The sequence below is a fragment of the Mustela putorius genome, unplaced genomic scaffold, assembly GCF_011764305.1.
Source record: "Mustela putorius furo isolate JIRA1106 unplaced genomic scaffold, ASM1176430v1.1 tig00003972_pilon_pilon_pilon, whole genome shotgun sequence".
In the NCBI taxonomy this organism is placed as follows: domain Eukaryota; kingdom Metazoa; phylum Chordata; class Mammalia; order Carnivora; family Mustelidae; genus Mustela; species Mustela putorius.
In genome coordinates, this window is record NW_025422115.1 from 24,820,973 (window position 1) to 24,844,892 (window position 23,920).

Here is a 23,920-nt window from a genome sequence, read left to right on the forward strand (position 1 = left end):
AGCAGGGACATCGCCAAGTGAGCTGCACAGCCCCGGCCTCTGGGGCTCCCCGGCTCCTAAGGTGACAGCCTGCAGAAGGGCTGGCGGGCCCTGGTGAGGCTGGGCGGGGGCCAGGAGGAGCCAGGGCAGGCAGAAAGCCTCGTGCATCCAACAGATGTGTGCTTGGCACGGCCAACGCGGTGAGCCCCCAGGCGCACGCTCATTCACTTGCTCAACAAACACACGCAGTGAGCCACCTACTTGCTGGGCTCTGAGCTGGGCTCTGGGGCTCGGCGGGCCCGGACGGCAGGCCCAGCCCCCCAGAGGGTGCTTGCCAGGGGGAGGCTTCCTGGGCCTGCTGTAATGCAGACACATGCCTCATGGCTTAAAAGAGCGGAAATGCATGACCTTACGGTTCTGAGGTCAGAGGTCCAAAATGAGGCTAAAGCCAAGCTACGGGGGGGACCAGGCAGTGTGTGGGGCGTCTGGCCTCGTCTCACATTGCAGGGCTACCCCACCCCTACTTTTCAGCCCCCTTCCTGCACCCCTTGTCACTCAATCCCGTGTCGGGACCTGCTTGTGCAGAAAACAGTCCTCCTAGTGCATGTCTGGCCCTGCTGGGGGGTCCCTCCGAGGGACGGCCCCTAAGCCCACCGCAGGGTCTGGGCGGGGGAGGGGCAGCAATCGGTGGGGAGGATGAGGCCCAACATGAACGAGGAGGTGGCCCCAGACACAGCAGGGCTCCTCGTGCCCCGCCCGTGCTGGACGCCAGGGCCCCAGACACCTGTCCCCCAGCCTCCAACAGTGAGCCTCCCGGCAGTGGCCAGAGATCTTGAATGGGCAAGAAGTCGTATTTTTTTAATGTTAATGAACTAATGGAAACAAATAGCTGAGCCGTCCTCGGCTCCCCAGGGACGTTCCGGGCTTTGAGACTGAGCAATTAAGGCCAAGAGAGGCTCTAGAAGCTTCCATGCCGCCAGGGTCGGTTGAACAGAGTTGTTTGCCTCAAAGCCTGCCCTGGACCCGTTTTCTCACCCTGACATTTCAGAGGAGCCCAGTCTTCACGCTATCTGGCCAAATGCACAAAGTACGCACCCGCCCACAAAAATGAGGCTTTTAAATGTGCTCAGCAGAGGCCTGCCTCGCTGCCCCTGGACTTTTGCAGGTTTTGCTGAGCTGGGGCCACGGACGGGCCACAGAGCAGGAAGGCGGTCCGGCCCCGAGCAGAGGGCCGGTGCAGAATCACTGGGTCCCGCTGCCTTCTCTGCGGCCACAAGGGAGAAGGGCCGATGCTGCCAGAGGCCGCCAGGCTCCTGGGGAGGCACCAAGCTCCCCTTCCCCAGATCCTTGGAGAGTCCCTGTCCCTGAGGCCGAGCCACACCCTTGTCCTTGTTCTTTCCTACACGGCGGGACCACAAACAGGGCCCCTCGGGGTGCTAGAGGACACATTCCGGGTCACACCCAGGTGTAGCAAGAGGAGGATGTCCGCCCCCGCCAAACCCCCTGCCGGGAGCGGTGCCCGGGCTGCCTCACCCAGATCCTGGTCTGTGGAGGAGGACACCCCACCCCCGGCACTCCCAGCAGAAACGGCATCATGCTGCCGGCCCTGGACATGGCCAGATGCCCGGGGACCCTAGAAGAACATTCACATTCATGCAAAAAGTGCAGGTGCCGAGCACCGTTCCCTCAGCGGCCCGGGTCACCGGGTGGTCCTGGGGAAGCCTGTCCACCCGCCCGCCCCTCCCACTGCCCCTGCTTGCCGACCCGTGCTCTGGCCTCGGAGATCATTGGCTCGGGAACGCTGGGGCTTCTAGAAGCAGCTGGCTCTCATACGTCGTGATTCACTGGGTTAGGTCGAAGACAGAGTTGCCTCCTCGCTTTGGACGCCACCATTCCCAGCACTGTGGTTCGTAGGAAATGACAGCGCCCAGGGGACTCGCAGGGCCCCTGGACACCCTGAATCATGTAAACACGGCACTTGAGGGGCGCCTGGGGGCTTAGTCAGTGAAATGTCTGCCTTCAGCTCAGGTCATGATCCCGGGGTCCTGAGATCGAGCCCCGCCTGGGGCTTCCTGCTTGGCAGTGAGTCTGCTTTTCCCTTTCCCTCTGCCTACTTGGGCTCTCTCTCTCTCTTTCTCTGTGTCAATTAAATTAAGAAAGAAAGAAAAAAAACTTAAAAACAAAAAACACGGCACTCAGCAGCCACAAGTGGCCTTAAGTCCGTGGAACCTGGTATGGCCCTCGCCGCTGCGCGGGGGCTGACAGGGTCACTGGCAGAAGCAGGTGACCAAACCGCGTCCAACTTCTTAAGGTTCCCTGCAGCCCAATGGCTTTGCATTTGAAAGTAGTACATGATATCGTGGGCTTCGAGGGGTTCTAATCAGAGGGATTTTTTTTTTAAGTCTTGGCAGTTTTTGATCGTTACAAGCGCAGGGAAAGACACAGCCGGCTGTGTAGGGCCCGGGCGCACAGGAGTGCTCCACGCCAGGGACCCGGCGACAGGGTCCTCCAATACAGGCCCACCGTGGAGGCCTGTCGGGTTTTATTCCTGCTCTCGACAACACAAGCTGTTTTTCCCCCGGAAGAGCATGTAATGTGCAGAAGCATCAGGGATATTGCAGAATGGTTGCGTGACATAACTGGAAATATTCACCAAAGCATTGACCTCCCCTCGCCGCCTTCCCTCCCGACCCAGAGAGATCATTTCTCCCGTCTTTATCTTGTTTCTCTGTGTAATTGCTGCTTTAAATCACAAAGCCCCGCGAGTTACGAATGCAGAATGCACACAGAGCGGCATGAAGAGCCGCCCGCTCTCGTCCCCCGGAGCCGGACGCCGGGCAGGTGCGAGGAGCAGCGTCCTCGTCCCCGAAGTGCGTGCGAACGCGGCGCTAGTGCTGTCCACGAGAGGGGCCGGGGCTTTCCGAGGCCACCTCTGTTCTTTCCTTCTGAAGAATGGATCATTCCTGTGAGCTGGTGTTTCACTCATTATTGTTTTTTAAATTAAGTTACACTTTGCAGCCCCGAAGGTTGAGATAAAGACGGGGCTGGTGGGGAAGCTCCTTGCTTTTGTTCCTCGGAGGGAAGGTGGTAAGCCCTGGCTCCCCTCACTCCCAGAGTTCGAATGCCCCCGTGGCCCCTCGGCATCTTGTTATTGCGAACCTCCGTGTGTGGTTCTCCCTCCAGCCGGGCGTCCCCGGAGGTGGGAAGAGGCCCCATTCCTCCCGCTTTCCGCCGCCTCCAGGCAAGCCCTCCAGGCGAGCTCCCGCTCGAGCTCCTGCCCGTGCCCGCGGCCTCCGAATGCCAGGCTTCGTGCGGGGCTTCTCCCACCACATCTCACATCATTCCGGCAAACGCCCTTCAATCATTAGCTCGGCAACTCCCTCTGGGCAGCGAGTCCAGAAATCAGACTCTGGGCCATGGGCTCAGGTCATGTGGTTGGGGTGATTGTGCTGGGTCACATAAGATGCGCAGAGACGTTTGCAGGCTCACCAGGGCCACACAGCTTCCCCGCTGGCTCCCGGGCCTTAGCTCTTGGCAAGGCGACAGAGTGCATGCTTTATACCTCGGTGCACACAGTAGGAGCTGATCACATAGTAGGGACCCAGCAAGGCGGACTGGGGCCTCCTGCCCAAATCTCTTCTCTCAGCAGCCAGAGAGTCGGGTCCGAAGGCTGCCTTCTCTGCCAGGTGTGTCTTCTTTCTAGGGAAAGTCCAGGAACCTTCCTTCACTGTCTCAGAACGCACACTCAGCAGGAACAGGGCTCGCTGGGCACAGACCGAGGTGGGGCCGGTGAGGTTGGCCGGGCGGGCAGGCCAGCCGGCCCCAGCGCGAAAGCTCGAGTGGCCGTGGGTGACGCCAGCGTTCTCCCCCTGCCTCCAGCCTCCTCGGCGCTCATGTCTAAGTCGTCTGAAAAAAAAAATTACTCCTGCTCCGTTGACCTTTCTGCAAATTTTAATTTACACTCAGGAGTAAAATGTCGTATAATTTTTATGCATCTGGTGGAGCTTCTTCACTGCTGTGTTAAAACAACAATTCTTTATCGAGATTTCGTGTCGGACTTGTATAAGGGGTAACTACCTTGGGATAAACACTTCATTTGCGTGATGCTTCCCACGGGGCATCCTTTGGGGGCAGGTCAGCAGTTGCTGCGTTTCTCTGTAAGGGGACGTCGGCGAGGTCTGGGGATCGATCGGGTCAGGGACCCTGTGAGGCCAGAATCTGTTGCCTCCAAAACGGCTTCATTAACTGGCTCTTTTCCTGCCCGAGCAGAATCACCAGAGTGTAGCGGAGACGGGCAGGAATCTGCAGAGACACAATTCTGCGGCCCCAGCCCCATGCGAGACTCTGTGCCCCGGGGGGTGGGGATTCACGGCAGAGAAACGGGGCGTGGGACAGTGTGGGTCCCTCTTCTGCTTGAGGATGAAGCTGACACAGCACAGCCCGTGCCTTCGGGAACCCTACACTGACTGTGGGGGGAGGAACACAGCAGACACACCCGGAGAGCCTTGCAAGGCCACGTGCAGGCGTGCGCACCCGGCTCCGGGGAAACGGCAGGCGGTGTCGCAGGCGGCCGCTGAAGTGGCTGCTTCCAATGCAGGACTTGCTCTGGGCGTGAGTCTCTGAGATCCGTTGTATGTACTGTGGGGAAGACATCGTAGTTCGGGAGAGTAACAATGTCTCTGCACATTGTGGTGGGAATACCCAGTGGCGCTGATGGTCCCACTAGCAGCTGCTGGGAACCTTGCTGTGTCCACGTTAACTGCTAGTGACACGGACTCCCTCTTCTGTCCTTGGGACCCATGGCAGGGTCCTCACGACCTTGGCCTGAGGCTGACCACGGGATTTGCTTTGGCCGGTGTGACGGGAGCTGAGGCAGACTCGTTCCTCCCAGGAGGGGACAAACAGCCAGTGAGGAATCCCTGGGCAGAGCCCCCCAGCTGGCCCACGGCCACATGTCACGTGGCTTGGGGGCTGTTTGTTACTTCTGCCTAGCTGAGCCTCATGCTGACTGATACCCCGGGAATTACCAATGCTCCGCGTAAGCTATGCGGGTCTCCTGGACCTTGCAGGACTTCCCAGGCCCTCCACCGCTGTCACTGTTCCAGAGGGACACAGAGTGACACCATGTCCCAGAGGGACACAGACAGAAAGCCGTGTCCTTGCCCCGGCCCCCAGCTTGGACCCGTGTTTGTTGGACATTTCTTCGACAACGACGTGATGCACTCAGAATGTGTGGTCGGGGCACCTGGCAGGCTCAGTCAGTAGAACACGTGATTCTTGATCTCAGGGTCGTGAGTTCCAGCCCCACAAGGAGGGCAGAGGTCACATTAAAGAAAATTTAAAAAATAAATAAATTAAAGAATGACCACGTCCTTCTAGCTCTTTAGAAAGAAGACTGGGATCAGGACCCACCCCACAGATGCTCGAGGCCTTTGCTTCCCGGGGGCGGCCTGGGAAGAGAATGTTGCCCAAAGACCATTAAAAAGAGGAATCATGTGTTTTCTTTCCGTTACCCTCATGGACGCGTGTCTAGTGCTGAGTCCAACAAACATGTCCCCAAGCCCCGTCGCTCACAGAGCCCGCCGTGTAGTCAGAGGCCCGTCGGGAAGGAGCTCACAGGCACCATCCCCGGCCCCATTTTTTCTGAAGAGCCTCTTCACGGTGCCCCATGACGCTCCCACAGCCTTGCGGAGCCCCAGATGGGCCCAGGGCACGGTGGACCCTGGGCCTCCAGGGGACTGTCCTCCTTGTCCACGGACATCCTAGTGAGGTCGGACTGGCCCTGCCCTCCGTCCAGGCTCCTTCTCCATGGGGATCCCTCTTCAGGCCTCTCCTGGGGCACTCCTAGGACCCTGCGCCACCAAGTCCCCAGCAGGCGGCTGTTTTAAATGTATCTGCGCGTCCGCTGCACCACCTCGGCTCGCTCCCTTGCTGCGCATCTGCACTTTGCCGAAGGCCGGCTCACCCCGTGGAGAGCGGGGCCTTGCGGACAGACACCAGACACTTCCACGCTTGGTTTATGCTGCTACCCCCCCATCGAGAGGTCTGCTCATCTCAAGGGAGGGGGTCCCTAGATATCCCAAAGCCAATGTGAGCCCCAAGTCTGATTACGTGAGACCCAGGGATGGAGGCCCAGGCTGTTGGCATGATTCAGAGAAGGGAGACATGTGTTTGCCTTTCCCTAGTCCTTTTTATTTACGTTAGAAAAATGGCTGGCAGCTGGCCTGGGTGTATTTATAGAGCGAGCAGGGTGGTCAAGTTCAGGGTCGTGTTTACGTTCCGCTCCAGCAAACCGAAGCTGGGGAAGTGCTGGGCGCGTGGGGCCACCAGCGCCGGGAGGGCGGGCGTGGAGGTCTGACCATCCCGACGCCGCGCTGTGTCGAGCCGTCACCACGCCTATGGAGAGCGTCCCTGTCCCAGCGTGAGAAGTGTGTGCACCCTGGCATGTGGGCACTGGTGGCCCAGGTCTGTACCATAGCCGCCCCACTGCGGGCTGGAGGCCACCACTGTTGCAACCACAGAGCTCAGACCCTCGCGTCCTGCCTAGACTCTGGTCAAGACTCCTCCCAGAACCCTGAGGACTTCGGCATTTGCGAGCTCAGAGCCCTGAGAAGAAGTCCTTGGGCTTCTGGGTCCCGGGATGCCCACGCCCTCCCACAAAATCCAGCGGGGCCTGTCCCCCTGCAGCCTGACGTCAGCCCTGGCCCAGACGTCCAGCGCCTCCATCACAGCAGCAGGTGGGCTCACCCCACACTGCAGGGGCTGTTTGCGGTCCACGTTGTCCACCTGGGGCTTGGACCTGGAGGGTTCCGCTTTGAGGCTCGAACCTCTAACTGCCCCTCCTCATATGTCCATCTGCAGCCCAGGGCAAAGGGTAAAGCTTGTTTTGTTCATGTGCATGTTTGTAACTGACACGGTTAGGCCCAGAAGATGTTCTCCAGCACCTCTGGGGTGCAGGTGAGAGGTGGGAGCTGTGTTCCCGTCTGTACCATCTGCCCCTGCAGACACCCAGCGGCAGGCGCCGGGGGCTGGCGGAGAGCACGTGCGTGCACATGCCAACGCACTCCCATGTGCACATGCATGCGTGTGCCCCCTGCCCCGGTCCCTTTGCTCAGAGCCCGGAGTCTGCCTTCCTGACCGCCCCTGCCCTTCTCCACCCTGTCTGCCTTCTGCCTCTCCGGAGCTCCGGAAGCCCCGAGGCCGTCCCAGGACATCCCCTTTCTCTGTCCCCCGCAACTGAAACGGCCGCAGCATGACAACAGGGCGTAGGCTCTGCTCACCTTGTCTCCCCATTTTGGAAACAGGTTCCCCAAGGTGGCAACATGGGGGGGGCAAGCTAGGCCAGACAGCACATGGACGGACACAGCAGACAGATAGACCCAGCAGACGGACAGATACCTCCCATGGATCTGCTCCTTCATCTGCCGGACGCTGAGCCCACAGGGTCCATGGCGGGGAGGAGCGCGGCCGGAGGCGGGTCCCGCACTCAGAGCCAGGACCCCCTCTGCGTTCCAGCCCCAGCTGACAGCTCAGCGGGGGCACCGTCCCAAACCTTCCCAGCACCCCAAATACCACGTCCTTCCCTGGTATCCGGGACAGCGCGGTGGGACCTGTGAGAGGAAACTGAATGGGTGGCGCAGCCAGAGCAGGGAAGCTTCCGAAGAGTAGCCCCAAACTGTCCTTTTGGCGAAACAGAGTAAACTCATAAGTGGGTCTGGAGACCCGCGGGAGCTGCTCCCCCAGTCCTGCACAGAAACACGGTGTGGGGGAGGAGTTGCAGGGGGGCGGCCTCCAGGGACAGGAAGGAGCCGTCGCTACCTGGGCCGTAATTACAAATGATTTCATTAGCTGCGTCCTGACAGAAGAGGCTGATGAGAGGGAGCCTGGAGGTTCTAAAAATAGCCGGTCCTATTTCCTGGGCTGTGAAGGGCACCCCAGAGCCGGCTCCCCTGAGCCCTGGCTGTCAGCTCCAGCGCCCCTCCCGTGTGCGGCGTTCGCCATGTGACAAGAGACCTGCCTCATTCCCTCAGCCACAGGCGTGCGTGGGGCCCGGCCACTCACTCCCAGCGTCGGAGCGAGCCGTCCAGCCTTGAGGGGGGCAAGCCGTCCATCACTGGGGGGAGATGAGGCAAACCATCCATTGTCGGGGGGGCGGCCACGAGCCGAGCCGTCCATCATCGGGGCAAGCCGTCCGTCATGTGGACGGCGTCCATCACAGGCGGGTGCAAGCCGTCCATTGTTGGGGTGAGCCGTCCAACGTGGGGAGCGAGCCATCCGTTGCGGAGGGTCGCGGGGGGGCGGGCGGTCCGTCACCGGAGGCAAGCAGTCCGTCACGTGTGTGCTGAGCCGTCCATCGTGGGGGGCGAGCCATCCACTGTGGGTGGCGGGGCAAGCCGTCCGTCGTCTGTGTGTGAACGGACACCTGTGTGTGGTTTCACGCGCGAAGCTCGTCGTAGCGAGACGGTGGGAGAAGGAGAGAACACCCGAACCCTGGGAAACCAGCCAGCCCTTCCTCCGCCCGGCCCTTCACTCAGGGATGACCACGGTCACCTCCGCAATAGAGGGAAGGGGGTGCTCCTGGTCGCACAGGCCTGGCGCTTAGGAAGGAGCAGAGCCAGGAGCCTCCATCCACCCCAGCTCTGCCACTGGCTGGCCGGGAACCTCGGGGGGGGGGCAGTGAACCTGTTTCTTCAGCCTATTCTAGATGAGAGTCACGGGGTTCGCCAGGATTCAGTCAGGGACTGGACTCCCGGGGCCTGGCAGGACACCCAAGTGGACAAGCGGGTCAAGATTGAATGAGTGAAAGAAAGAAAATTCAAAAAATGTTCGTTCGTCATGGTTCATGAAATGTTAGTTTCAGATATTCAATCAAAACATACGCTTCTCTTCTTGATAGTCAAAAAATCACCCCTATTTCTCCAGAGAATCGGGTGGACTCCCAGAACCTTGGGTGAGAGGCAAGGTAACAGACAGGGACCCCCCCCAGGACTCAGGGACCCCCATATCCTAGAGCCCAGCCCAACATCTGTGGCCGTCAGGATGACTCCCACATCCCCGCACGTGGAGGTTTGCACCGAATGGCCCGCCCTCCCTCCGGTGACCCTGGGCGGAGCCCGTTCCCTGGCCTCCTGACCCTCGCTGGAAAGCACGGCCCCCCGCCCAGCCCTCCTTTCTAGAGTGGGAATGACCAGCAGTCTAGGCCATGAAGGACGGCGTCCTCTGGGGCTGCCTGTCGCGCCCCCCGCCTGGCTGAACGCGCCTCAGTCAGGTCCTGCTCGCCCCCTGCGGGGGTGGGAGGGCGGGTCTTTGGAGACAGCACCCAGCTCAGAGTCTCCGCGCTCTGTCCTGATGGGCGTCTGTGTGGCTGAGGAATGAGGAGCCCCGACGGCGGTCTTGACTGCCGCTGCGGGAGGGATCCGCGCACAGACAGCCCCCCGCGTCCCGCATCTTCCCCCGCTCCCCGCTTCTGCGTCTGCAGTGCCCTGGCCTTTCTTTTCCTCCAACAAAGGACAGTTAAATAGAACCAGAACCTAGAGAACGCGTCGGGTCCCAGACTGGGTCCCAGACTCGTCTCACACCCCTGGTCCCCCCGTGGGGGCCGCGCACGCACACGGCTGCAGTCACGGGGACACCACCCCTCCCCGCGGTGCCCCCCGGGTCCCACGCCGCACCGTAGATGTTAACAACGGTCGCCGAGAGCCTCCGGGGCAGTAGTGGGGCTTGGGGGTGTGCTGGAAGACACGGGCCACTCAGACGAGGGCACCCGTCTGTCGCCGCCTCGGCTGATGTTTCTTGGACGGGAAGAAGGTCCTCAGAGAGATGAAGTGAGTGATGGTTCGAGCGTGGCGCTCGATTCATGAGGAAGAAAGCCCGAGGGAGAAGCAGGTTTTATGCTCCTGCCGTAAATGAAATGGCACGAGAGAGGTTTCAATGTTTTGCTTTCAAATGGGATTTTTAACATTTCAGAGGCTGTGTGTTTTCTCTGGAGAAGGAATGTCTAACGGATAGTGAATATCCATTTTTTAATAGACCTTTTTTAAGGCAGTCTTGGGTTCATGGGAAATAGAGCAGGAAGTGCAGGGAGTTCCCGCCCCCGACACACACGGTTCCCCCACCACCCGCACCTTGCGTTGATGGGGGACGTCACCGCCGACGAGGCCGCGCCGATGGGTGGTTATGAACTGAAGCTGTGGGTTGTATTAGAGTCACTCCTGATGGTGCATTTTCCGTGGTCGGACAAACGCGTGACAGGAGCCGTTGGAGCGTCACACAGGGCGTTCCCGCTGCCCCCGGACTCCCGCACCCCACCCGTTCCTCCCCAGCCCCGGGCAAGCGCTGGTCTTCTGCTGTCTCCGGGACTGTGCTTTCTCCGGAAGGCCGCTGCGCTGGGGTCCCGCGACATGTGGCCTGTTCGATGGTCTTTGTCCACGGTGATGGCATCTGGGTCCCCCCGTGTCCTCTCAGGGCTGCTCAGTCCATTGCACGCTCATGTTGGAAGCTAAGGGAGACAGGACATGTGCATCTCTTCCAGCCACATTCCCCGGGCACCCATCGGGTGCTGGGGACCCTGGGGGTGGGTGTGGGAGGTGGCAGGGCAGGGGAGCCCGAGTTTGCAGACTGGCGGTGGTGGCTGGAGCCATAATGAAGCAAGCAGGGAGGCAGCCTTGGGGACAAATGGGACCGCAGCCCATGAGCTGCCGGACAGGAGCTAGAAGGGTGGCTGGTGCCAGGCAGGAGAGAGCATTCCAGTCCACAGCGTGGCGGCAAGCTAGTGCCGTACATTGTGGGGCAAACAGGCCCAGGGGGTGCTGAGCCGTGGACCGCGAGGAGGTGGGACAAGCCGTGTAGCCAGCACGGCTGATGGTGGAGATGCCGACGCCACGCAGGCCCCTGAGGGTGTGCGCCCCCCGCTCTCCTGGGACACTGGAGACGGTTAGGCGCTGCCGGGGGCCCGATGCATGGGCACACTCCGTGCACCGAACAAACCTGGGTGTTAGTATCGTGCTCAGACAGGAAGGACCGAGCCGATTTGGAATGACCTGCTCCGCGTGTGTCCGCACCACGGCTGGTGTGGTGACGAGGGGCAGGAGGGCAGAGGGCCCGTATCTGGGATCCGAGGTTTGCAGGGGAGGCTCTGGTTCTTGTCGGAACCTTACGAACAGCCCGGCAGGGAGTGGCTCCAAGGGGGACAACAGGCTGAGGGGTCCCCTGGGACCTGGGTGGGGGCTGGGAACTCTGAGGGCCCAAGGGTCAGGGCGTCTTCAGGCTGGGGAAGAAGGGTCGCCTCCGGTTTGAACACACATCAGCTTAAACCGGAGGAAGTACGGAAAGCCGTCACAGCGGGGCCCGTGGTGGCCACTTGGCCGTCCTTGCCAGGACATTAGCTACACCCTCGGGTTCACATCCCTGAGGCACAGGTCCCTGCACAGGGGGCCTTCCTCCGGAGAGTCAGGGGAGAAGAGTCACCCTGGGGGCACTTGGCACAGAGTGGTCCCCACCAGGCCCCTGCTGGGCCCTGACCCCCTTTCAACCTTGATCTTCACTCCAAGTTCCTGCTGCCCACGGCGGCCCTGACCCTCTCTGGCCCCCCAGCACCTGGATGGTGCCCGACCAAGGAGGTGCGGTGCGTGTCGGAGGGAGGGAGGGAAGGCTGGGCGGGAGAGCGGAGGAAAGCAGGGACGGACGGACGGACGGACGGATGGGGGCGGACAGAAGGAAGACAGACTGGGGTGAACTTCCCTCAGCACGGCCCCAGCTACAAGCTCACCTCTGGCTCATCTGATCTTTCTCAGTTCACCTAACAAGAAAAATAATAAAAAGGCATGTTTCATAACCACAACGCCATTTCCAGGAGGAGACACCGCCTCCCACCCCTGTAAATGTCAGGCAGGCCCCTGCCGGCGAGGAGGGGGTCCGCGCGCCGCTCGCTCCGGTTCCCTGCACGCCGGCCCCCACCTCGCTCCTCGCACCCAGCGGGCAATTCAAAGTGATGAGGGGAAAGGGTTAAACGTCGAGCCTGTCAGTGCGGGGGCTGCCAGCTTCCCGGTCTCCACCTCCGTCTCCCACGTGCCCAGCAGCGATGAGCCTGGCTGCACACGTCGTCGGCGGAGAGCCCACAAGGAGCCGGCGGGGCCAGGCCAGAGGAGGGGGTGAGTTTTGAAGCAAGGATTTTGCTCCATCCTGGAAAAACAGAAGAAGCTACACACGGTGAGCTCAAGTTGTCATGATCTTCAGTTTCAGAACTGGCCGAGCCCGGCCCCCAAGCCACCGATCCCAGCGCTTGGGGAGGATGTGAGATTCACACCAGCTGCAAGTTCCATGAATGCTCTAAATCCTAAGAAGAACGTGATAGCGTCAGGCTTGCTGCGTGCTTTGCATTTGGGACACCGATTCAGGAAGCATCCAAAGTGCCCGGAGCCCGGAGGGAGAAGTGTGGCGTGTCACGGGGGGTCCGTAAGGGCTCGTGGGATTACTCAAGTAAATGCATGCATTCCAGACCGTGATTGATTGTCTTCTAGGGAGGTCGGTCAGATGGCACTACAGCGGCGGGCTGGGGCAGTCCATTTTCCTGGCATTCTGTCTGTTTGGGACACTCCTGGGACATTCTGGAAACGCGAAGCCATGCAGCTGTCCGCACGTGGACACCAGCAGCTCGCTCGGATCTCAGGCAGTCATGCGAGTAGCTTCTGGAATTTGAGCTCAGACGTGGTCTCCTTCACGTAACATCCCTTAACACCCACATGCTCTCCCTGCCCTGGGACCCTGGGGTTTCTGCACCTGGTACGCGGCCGGAACGTCATGCACCTTTCTCAGCGATGTCAGCGCATCTGTCCCCTCCCGCCGCGAGCACTCCGGTCTGTGCACGGGACCGGGAAGGTGAGAGACGGGGCCAGGAAGAGGACCACAAGCCTCGGGCTGGTCCTAAGGTCGCCGGGACAGAACAGGCCCTTCCAGGGAGACCCTTCCCCTGTCAGTCCTGCAGGCAAGAACTGGGAACACAGGGAGCCCCAGAAACTGTTTTTAGGGACATAGGACTCACTCGCTGTAGATTTCCCCTTTTTTAAAGTGAATAGCCCAGTGGCGTTCCGTGTGGTACGGTCTGGAGCGGTCACTGCTGTGTCGTTCCCAACTTCCCATGCCCCAGGAGACCCCGTCCCCATCAGCGGCCGCTCTTTCCTCCTCCCCCAGCCACCATCCACCTTCCAGCTGTGCTGGCACCAGCTCCCCCTTGTGCGTGGGCAGGGGGGACGGTCACCAGGTGGTCTCATGGCAGGACGTTTAGGGAGATGTCATTGGGGCAGCCGAGCCGGACGATGACCCATGTGAAGTCCTCTCGGAGGTGCCGGAACAAGGCTAGGTGAGCCCTAAGGTCCCTAGGGATGACTCACCCCCCATCGCCCTGGATGCCTCCCTGCCCGGGGCCCGGGACCAGGCGTCCCTGCTGGGGGACCCTCGTCCACACGCCCTGTTCCTCTTCCTTCGTGCCTTCTATTCCTGGTTCTTAAAGTTCTGTGTGCCCAGCGGACGGGTCTGTGGCGGGTACTGGAGCCTGCTGCTCAGGGTTCTGCGATCCACTCTGTCACTGGGTTTTGAGGGCGTGCCTCTGAAGTCACAGCGCTGGGCTCCCAGCTCCGCTCACTGGTCAGAGGTTGTAACCCTCTCTTAACATTGGCCCCAAAATGGGGCATCACATCCATTCAGGATCCTACTGCGTGCCTGGCGACCCTTTCCCCCGGGGGAGTGCTCCGTGCAGGCACAGATTACCAGGATCACCCAAGGTGGGTGTCCTAGGTCAGCAGGCTCGGAGACCCCTCCCTCAGCCTCTCCCTTGGAGTGTGGGGCCAGTCTTGCTTACCTTCTGGTCACCTGCAGCAAACCCTGCTGCAGTCACACTAGTTCTTGGGTCCTTGAGACCCTGAAATATCTCTGCCACTGGACCTTTGCACAGGCTGTCCATGTGGCCTGCCCAAGCCTCACGGGAGCTCTCTCATCCCTCGGTTCTTAGGGGAAGCACTCCCTGCCCCACAAGTCCAGGTCGGGCTCTCACGGAACCTGGCTCCTTCTCCACCACCGTGCCCCCCCTTGGGAGCCTTACATTTCTGCTGTAACGACTTGGTTAATTTTCTGACCTGCCCCCACTCCGACCTCTCCCTGGCAGTGACTGTCTTTGGCTTCTGCTGCCTGTTGCATCCATGAGCAAATCCTATCTGTAAATGGGGGTGAGTGGGACTGCCCACCTGAGCTCTGGTGTGCGGGGTCACCTCCATCACAGGGCAGGGCCCCCTCATGGGGAGCAGGATCCACGTGGGCTCCGGGAGATGGCACACACAGGGGGTCTCCCTGGGAAATTCCAACCAAATAGGCCCCCGAGTGGGCCTCGGCCAGTACGCAGGGACGGCGGAGGCCAACGTGCATCCAGCGCAGAGGAGACCCGCGTGCATGGCAGGAGGTGGCCGGGGGCAGGCCTGCCACTTACTGCACCAGCGCGTCCCAGCCGCAGTGCGACTGGCCGGGAATGCCCACCAGGCTCCACTCGGCTTGACGGACCTCCTGGCGAGGGGCGGGGCAGGCGGGGGCCGGCCGCGGACGTGAAATGCGGGACTCCTTTGCACGCTGAGTAGCTCAGCCTCCCCGGATCCAGCCGGGGCTCTCCCGGCACTCGCGTTCCGCTGGTGCATCCCGACGGGCCTTCACAGCCGCTGAGGCAGACGCCGCCGTGTCTGTGTGCGCTTCAGGAACAGAGTGGGCACCGGCGGGCAGTGGGCAGAGTGTCCTACCTTCGTCTCTGGGCATCTTCCTGGAACAGAACATGGGCTTGAAAATCAAATCCGTGCTGTCCGGGGCCTGCCCAGCATCCACAGCCAGACTCCAAGGGCTGCTGCTCCTACGTCCGGGGCTGGGGAGGGGGATGGGGCCCCCAGGGAGCGGAGACAGGATCCCACAGGGTCAGAATCCCGCTGACCCCACTCATCCTGCCGGGCTCCCATCCCTGCCCCCCGGGACCTCCAGCCGGGTCTGGGCCCCCTTCCTTGTGACCCCGTGGAAGCATCTAGGGCTCAAGCCACCTCGTTGTCTCTCTCCACTCACCTCCCAGATGAGCCTCCAGCCTGTTATCCCCCGGGAGGCCCCAGGGCCAGGCACCAGGAGGACCCCGGATGTTTGTGGAATGCATGACCCTGTATGATCTTGGCCAAGAGCCTTTGCTCCCCAGGCCGTTCTCCTCAGTCAAACGGGTCACATGCGTCCCGTCCGGAGTCCGACGAGCAGGCATTCACCCATCTGTCCCACACCGGGCGGGGCTCGTCCTGGCCACAGCAAGGACAGGGAGAGAAGCTCGGAGAGGCCCCTGCTTGTCAACCACAGACCTGGGTTCGAGCCGTGCCCCAAAGGGGCCTGGGTGTGGGCATGGCTACAGCACACACCTGCCCCATGGCGCCCGTGGCCAGGACCGTCTGGTGACGTCGGCGGTCCACAGCGTTGGCAGCACCAGGCACGCCCAGATGCTGGCCTCCCCACCCTCCTGGGGCCGATCCTCGAGCGGGCAGACGGGAGCTGCCCACGGGCCCCCTCCCCGGCCTCCCTGGGCCACCGCCGAGGGACCGGAGGCAGTGGGGCCATGGCGGTGTGTACTTAAATGATTGGATTTCATGTCTCTCCGGACTCCTGTCTCTTGTCAAGTTTGTTTAAAAACTAATGGAAGTAATTAGCAATCCACGGAGAGCCGCGGGCAGCAGGGGCACTGCTATCCCGCGTCACGGCCCAGGGCACAGAGGAGCTCCCAGGCAGGTCTCCTTCAGGGGAGCCCGGGGGGGGGGGGTGCTTTCCCCATGGGTGGGGCTGGGGCCACCGTCCAGGAGGGCCAGGGCACTGCGGGGTTGGTGACCAGGCACAGGTACCGCCCAGGGCCTGTTTCTCCAAACAAGGCACAAAGTGTCCTCTGGAGAACCGAGGTGCGCACAGAGCCGGACATGGGAGTCTCCCAGGGGACCAACGGGGGCACACTCGGCTGAGCGTCTGACTCCTGGTTTCAGCCCAGGTCATGATCTCAGGGTGCTGGGATCGAGCCCCCCCCTCACTGCACAGAGTCTGCTCGGGATCGTCTTCCTCCCCCTCTGCCTCTCCCACTCGTGTTTCCCTCCCTCTCTCTCCCTCTCTCTCTAATAAATAAAATCTTTTAAAAAAAAAATAAAAAGGAGGGTCCCCCTCCAGCTTGGCACGGTTTCGGGAAGCCTGCAGCACCCTGCCTCCGGCTCTTGCCAGCTTCAAGAAGGTGCAGAGTGTCTCTGGGACTCAGTTTCCTCTTCTGCAGAACAGGGCCGCCGCCGGCCAGCTGTGCGCAGCAGAGCGCCGGCGCCCGTTCCCGGAGAGCCCGCGGCGGAAGCAGGATGGACGCACGACCGGACTTTAATCAGAGCTGGAGCGTCTCCGCGTCTGCCGGTTTGCTCTGAAACACTGAGGGAAACGTTTCTTCCAGAACCTCATGGGACTTTAATTTTTTTCTGAAGACTAATGGAGAAATGAGATCAAAAACAAATACATCGAGGGACTATTGACAGAACGTGTTAACGTTGGGAGGCTCACCCTCGCGGCCTGGGGTGCTGACGCAGCAGCGGCGTGGGGAGCTCTTGCCCGCGGGGACCCCTTACATTCAGCTGGACCAGATGCGTCTTCTCCGCCCCAGGGACGCGGCGGGAGGCCAGGACAGCGGCCCTGTCCTCACACTCTTGGCAGTCCCAGTGGACACGGGCAAGACACAGAAAAAGAGAATTCCAGACAGAACGTGGTGGGGCCCTGCGAGGGCCAGTGAGCGCGGCTGCTGCAGCCCGGGTCCGGCTGCTTCCCAGTGAGCAGGGCTGACCCTGCTAGAAACCCACAGAGTCCTGACCACACCTGCCGTCACACAGACCGTGGTTCCAAAGCATGAGTGCCCCGAGTCTTGTCCCGAGTCAGTCTAAAAACCCATACAGGGTGGCGGCCATGCTCCAACCTGGGCTTGGCCTGGTCTACACAGGGGCTGGAAGGCACGCGGTGCCCGGCGGTGGCACTGTGGCCCTAAAGGTGGACAGAACAAGTCGGTACTCTGGGCCACGAGGAGCTGGCTTTCCAGAACTCTGAGATCAGCAGGCAGAGGCCCCATGTGGTGCTAGGCCTATGTGGTGGGGTGGCAGGCGTCCAGGCGGCAGGGCCCAGTGCCCGTCTGCACTTGTTCCCACGCGAGCACCGTGTTATCCGGGCGGCCCCTCCCAGGGAGCGAGCCAGGTGACCAGCGGCTACGGCCATGCTCTTCCACGTGCCCAAAACGGCCCCCAGGGGAAGAGGCGACCTCCCCCCGACCCGCAGCCCTGCTCTGGCGAGACTGGCCGGTCCCTGACAGACGGGCTGGAAAGACGTCGACCTTTAAAGTCCACGAAGATCTTGTGGACACGCGTGTGGGGAAGCACCGGTTTTATCCCGCGGGCCTGACTGCGGCGGCTACACGTCCCCGCGCTTTCCATGGCGCCATCTTCGCCTCCTTGAGGGTCTCCCCCACCTCCGGGGACGTGCGTCGGCTCCAGGTTGCCGGCAGACAGGGCTCCGGATTTCCCACTGGGGCCACATCTTTGCTTCCCTAGACGTCACCCAAACCCTGTGACTTCGGTTTAAATTCGGCGGTGTCGACGTCTAAGTCCTCCCGCCGCTGCCCGAGGCCGTTCGCGCTCCTAGAAATTCACACGTAGACAACAAGGAGCTTGTTTATGTACGTGGGGCTCATCTCCCGACATTCGTGGAACCATCGTGCTTATCTCTGTCCGTGACGGTTGGGCGTCGGGAATGACTGATCCGCTCAGCGCGTTGCTGATTTTAATTTGCTGTCGGGGCCTGTGGTGGTGGGAGAGTGGTGTGGGATTTTCTAGTCACTTGAAGGGAAATGCAGTTATTCCCTCATGCGGGGCTGCTTTCCTGGAGCCGCGACCCGCCCAAGCCCCAGGTGCCCTCGGCATCCGAGGGCCAGGACCGTGAGTGAGCCCAGCGGTCCGTGCTCCTGTCCTCTCGGGCTGGACGGGGCAGAGGCGCCTGGCGTCCTCAGGCTTGGAAACATTTTTACAGCAAGCCCAGGAGTGGGAGGTGCTGGCAGCGGGAGACGTGGGCGTGACGTAGGTGAGATCCAGGCCCACAGGCCTCATTTATTATCTCAAGACAACAACGAAGGGTGAGCACAGGGGAGAAACACTTTATCAGATGTAACATCGACGTGCTTTTTTTAGTTTCTGGAATAAATAGTAATTAAGTCATGGAAGCTGTGACAGTGACGTTGCTTTAAAAAGCAATCCTCCCACTGTAACTGCCGAGAGACCCGCCCTTCTATAAATACCAGGTAACTTCATCCGCCGTTTCTATCAGGGAATGGGACACCGGCTGCTGGAGCCCCCCTTTTAGCGCGGCATTGGCGACAGCTGCACACACACTTGGGTAGGAAACGCACTGATGCGGCCCCGGTCAACGCGCGGCTTCCGAGGGCTCCTTCCCGGCACCCTGGTTCGACAGAGTCCTCAGCGGGGCCCATTGATGCGGTGCCTAATTCCTTCGTGGGGGGCAAAGCTGTGCGCCGGGGTATCGGGAAGCCCACGGTCCCCACTGCCCCGCGTCCAGGTCCTAAAGCCCCCGACTGCCCCCAGGTCCTGCCCCACCTGCCCCGACCCAGTCTGCAGGGGTCAGGTTGGGTCTCTGGGTGATAAGAAGCACCAAGGGCACAGCAGATTGGCGCCCCAGTCAGAACACCACACTCCCGGCTCCTTCTCGGGGTGGAAACACACATCTGTGGGGGGCCAGCGAGCGAGCGGGCGGCTCAGGGTTTGCAGGGGCTGGGAGGGCGGCTGGGGGGGGCCGTTCTCACGCAGGCAGACCCGCCGGGCCCCTCACAGACTTGGGGATACGGGCGAAGCACAGCCGGCTGCCAGCTAGAATGGAGAAGGGCGCACCCTTGGCGGTTTTACGTCCTGCGACGGCCGACAGCTAATTCCCCGAGCAAGAGAGATGAAACCCAATACCTGAAGGTCAAAAAATCGGTTACTTGTTATTTTCCCCGCGTCGCTCCTTGGGAGACCAAGGACCTATGGCTGAACGGCAAGGACGCTAGCACCCGTGTCCCCTCCGCTCGCCGCCCGGTCCTGACCCCGTCTCTCTTCTCACTTGCAGTCGCGTTCAGCCGCTGTTTGGGGACCAGAGGGACACAGTATGAGACCAACAGCACGGACTTCCAAGTCAAGGCGGACGGGACGGTCTTTGCCACCCGGGAGCTGTGGATCCCCTCCGAGCAGGTGGCGTTCACCGTGACCGCGTGGGACCACCAGACGGCAGAGCGATGGGACGCCGTGGTGCGCCTGCTGGTGGCCCAGCCCTCGTCTGCCCGCTCCACGCACAAGGTAAGACGCGACTTCACGCGGAGCTTGGGGAGCATCCTCCCTCCCTCCGCAGAGGCTCCCCAGGAGTGGGACATCTCAGCGGGCTGTGCCAGCCCCAGGGGACCCTCTGCCCTGCCCCCTTCCTGAGGGACGTCTGCCACAAGGTCGGGCACAGGGGCCCCATGCCCGCGGGAATGCACGGCGCTTGCCCTCCGGACGGTCTTACTTGTTCCCTCCCGTTCCTCACTGGGCGCCTGAAATTCTGGGGTCTCTCCTGCCTGCAGCTTGGGCCTCGGGCCTGGGGCTGGCAGGTGAGCAGGAAGCACCAGCCGGGGTGGCCCTTACGACAGGCCCCAGCTGTTCAGTGCCTGGGATCAGCCAAAGTGTTGAAACCCTTTCGGGTACCGGGGGGCCCCGGGGGCCATCAGAATTACCGTGATGCGTGTGCCGTGCGTCTGCAACCGAGAACACGCCTCTCGAAGCCCCGTTCCCGACAGCATCCCCGGCATCCCCTCGGAAACTAGCCCTGGGAAGCAGAGGGTTAAAGCAAGTCGATCAGATTCCTTTCTGTGGATTTACCCAGAGCCTCACGTAATTAATGTGCTCTGGGAGCTGCCAGGGGCGGTGGGGGGGGGGGGGCAGCCTGCAAGTTTCCCAAGCCTGCTGGTCAGGGAACCCTCTTCATGGAACATCTTGTAAGGCAGGCGTGCCGAGGAACCCACTTTGGGAAAACAGTGGCCTGTGTTTTGTTTCATCTTGTTTATAAACCAAGTAGAGGCGGTTTACGTTAGATAAGAGAAAACCGTGACTCTGGTGGGTAGCTTTGCCCGCTGGTGATGAGCTGATCCGCCGGGGAAGGACATCAGGTGCCCTCATGGTATGTTGATCTGGGCTTCGCCTCGAAACCAGTTACAGGCCTCCCCGTGTGGATGCTGAAGACCTTAAGACAGACGGTCACGGTTTCCATTCTTTCGTGAGGGGTGATGAGCAGCCCCGTGCCCGTGAGAAGGCAGCTGTCCAGGCGGGCCGGGGGGCAGCCCCTGGATGCGGCCCGTGGCAGGGGTGGGGGTCCTCCAGGCGCAGGGCCAGGGGCCGACAGCCAGTGCCGGCTGTGTCAACGCTCATCCCCCGACTGCGATGCGGAAGCCAGGAGCCTGTGAGCAGAGGACAGAGGTCCTGAAAGCCGTGGAGGCCTCAGATAAAAGGCACTAATTGAAGCATCACGACACCTCTCATTAGGCGTGTTAATGATGCGGTTTCTGACTCAGTTTCTCCCCTGACCCTCTTTGAAGGTGACTGCAGTTAGACAGTCCTCAGTCAAGGGCCCTCCAGCCCACGCAGGGCTGGCCCATCCGCACCCAAGGGTCAGAAGGGGAGACAGAGAGTCCATGTCCCAGGCTCAGGCCATCTCATGAGTCCAGCGGCCTGGTGCTGTGGTGCCACACCCCTGTGTCTATGAGAGGTGGGCAGCGTCTCTACAGCCCACTCAACCAGCCCTGCTCTATCTAAGGTCACCTGATGGGCCCTTGTTTCTTCTTACTTCCAAACCCAAATTTCCTTGTCCTAACATTTTCGAATGGTACCTGGGCCCCTCCTAAGAGGCATCCACTCCTCTGATCCTCAAGTGACTCCTGTCACTGCCCCCACTTTACAGATGGGTATGCTGAGCCATGTGACCGCAGCCCCTTTGCTGCAAGGGAGAATTGGTGTTCTAGAAAGGAGTGAGACTAGCATTCTAGGTATGGCTGAGCCCGGCTTCGTAAAGGAGCCTGGTTGCACTTTGTAGCCAAGTATCCTCCAATCTACAGGATGATGCTCTGGGACAAGTCACATGGCCACTCGGATTTACTGATCTGGAAAATGGGATAACAATAGTTGTCACAAGTATTGTATGAGATGATGTGTCCTACGCATTGCAGACTCGCAAGAGCCCTGCCACGAGGACGCGGTTCTTACTGCTGTGGTCAGTATGGTCCCAACCCTCAGAGTCCTGTGCCCATCACAGCCACTGGACCCTCCCCAGGGTGGTTTCTGGGGGCAGGAAGGAAGGTGTGTGTGAAACGCTAAGTCACGTAGTTGAATTGTCCTTATAGAGACCAATGCCAAGCTTCGAATAACATCACTGTCTATAAATAGATTAAGGTGATGCCATATTGCTGATATCCCTAACCACCTATCAGAATCAAATGTAAATCTTCTCTGGTGGAAGGTATCTTACTGGGCCTCGGGTTACACCCATCTTCTCTTATACACAATGTCCAGCACTCAGCTGAAAATGACTGGGCACTCAGTGGGGAAGGGACAAGACCCGCAGTGACTCCAGGTGACAGAGTTATCAGACGTAGATATTATAAGATCTAAGCTTACTGTGTTTAAGCACATCTAAAACAAGATTTTGAGAAAGCATTAGAAGAATAAAAAAGAATTGGGCAATTTAGGTTGAAAAATATAACAAACAAAAGAAAAAGTTCACTGGATAGATACATCTACAGATTAGACGCAGTTGAAGAGAGATTTAGCAAAGCAGAAATTGTCAGAGGAAACATTCAGGCTCAATCACAAGGAGTTAAAGAGAAGGAAAACACAGAAGGAAGAGTAAAGGTGCTGGAGAAGTTGCAAGAAGTCCCAGCACATGCGTGTTTGGAATATGGGGTGGAGCGGGGAGAAAATGGAGCAGAGGTAACATTTGAAAAGATAATGGCAGCAGATATCCAGGCTTCTCTCTCCAACATGCCCCACGAACTCTACACAAGCTAATAGGAAGAAAACAGCACTCGGGCACGGTCTTTGTCCATTCAGGCTGCTGGAAGGACACACCATAGGCTGGGCAGCTTGTGGACAACAGACACGTGTTCCTCATGGTTCTGGAGGCTGGAGCTCTGTGATCAGAATGGCAGTGTGGTCAAGTCCCCAGGTGGGTCTCCTGCCGACTGTTGTCTTGGCTGACTTGTATCCTCCCCTGACAGCAGGGGGACAGAAGAAAGTCACCGATGGAACCATTCCCATTTCAGGAGCTCCACCCACATGACCTCCTCTGATCCTAATCACCTCCAAGGCCACAGGATCTGAGGATCCACTTGGAGCATAGGAATTCGGGAACACACACATTCAATCCATGACAGGTGTTTTATGGTAAAATGTCTAAAACCGAAGTCCCTGAAAGCAAACAGAAGCCAGCTCCAGGGAAGGCACAATGGTGACATGGGAACTGGCTTCTCGTGGGGACAATGGGTGCCAGAAGGTGGCGTGTGGTAACAGACACAGGATTCTGTTACCCAGTAGAAGTCCCCTTCAGGAAGCACCCTGAGAGATTCTGCCACAGGTCGTGTTCATCAGGCGGAAGCAGGGTGCTTGGTGATAAAAGTCCAGGAGGAAAAGCCATGAAAAGATTAAGTAGATGCAGATAGCCGTGAGCACGGCAGGGGACACGCTCCATGGGCAGGAAAGCAGGCATGGAGTCCGAGGGCCCAGGCTGCTCACACCATCCTGGAAGATGATGGAAATCAAATTAATATGCAACTCGGATAAGACAAAGACCCCCATTCCAAGGTCCTGGAGAATGACTACAAGGTCACGGTGATGGACACATCACTTAAAGATGAACATAGAGTGGACGCCTGGGTGGCTCAGTTGGTCAGACGACTGCCTTTGGCTCAGGTCATGATCCTGGAATCCTGGGATTGAGTCCTGCTTCGGGCTCCCAGCTCGATGGGGCGTCTGCTTCTCTCTCTGACCTTCTCCTCGCTCATGCTCTCTCTCACTCATTCTCTCTCAAATAAATAAATTAAATCTTAAAAAAAAAAAAAAAAAAAAAAAGATGAACATAGAGTCCTGGTCAAGGGAGGCAGCCCTGCAGGTCAGAAGTAAATCTGAACTTGAGGAGGGACCTAAAGTCTCTGTAGTGTCTGACCTTGCACACAAGGGGTAAAAAACCTGTCATGATAACAGATCTTCATGTTCCCGTGGGGTTCTCACAGGACTCTAACATGATTGCACAGGACGCGTTCTGCTCTCGCTGGGTCGCTTAATAACAGCCAGATCCAGGCAAAGGAGAGCCCGACCCTCCCGCCTCCTGGGTGCACTTGCCGCGCAAAGGTTTTCACCTCTTCGAGTCTGCAAATTTAGGCAATATTTTTTAAAAGTGCCTTAAATAATAATAATCTGTTCTTTTCCTCTGTTAACAATGTGAATTTTCAAGCAAGTAGTCTTTTTTTTTTTTTAGATTTTATTGGTTTCTTTGCGATAGAGTAAGCGAGAGAGAGGGCATGAACGGGGCGGGCAAAGGGTGAGGGAGAAGCAGGCTCCCCGTTAGTAGGGAGCCCAACAAAGTAGACCTTCCTAAAAAAGAAGAAGTCATAAGATGGTTCAGGTTCTCACATAATGGATGGGAAGCAGAGTACTAAACCTTACAATCCAAACAATGGAAGGACAGAGGAGCCCCGTGTTTCTGCCTGAGGAAGCAGTTGGATTTGCAAGTATAGATCAGTGCCAATAAATGGGAAAGAGGAGCTTCTGTAATTAAAAGGAAACACGTTGACAGATCAAAGACAAACCCCGCC

The 23,920-nt window shown here is 59.5% G+C and overlaps 1 protein-coding gene across 1 annotated transcript in view; it reads left to right on the forward strand.

The window, feature by feature from the left end:
• CDH4 (cadherin 4) overlaps nt 1-23,920 on the forward strand; it is a 508,726-nt gene that overhangs the window by 342,973 nt on the left and 141,833 nt on the right. Inside the window, exon 3 of the mRNA XM_045070576.1 lies at nt 19,156-19,382. Coding sequence (XP_044926511.1) covers nt 19,156-19,382 — 227 coding nt within the window. The remainder of the gene's footprint in view (nt 1-19,155; nt 19,383-23,920) is intronic.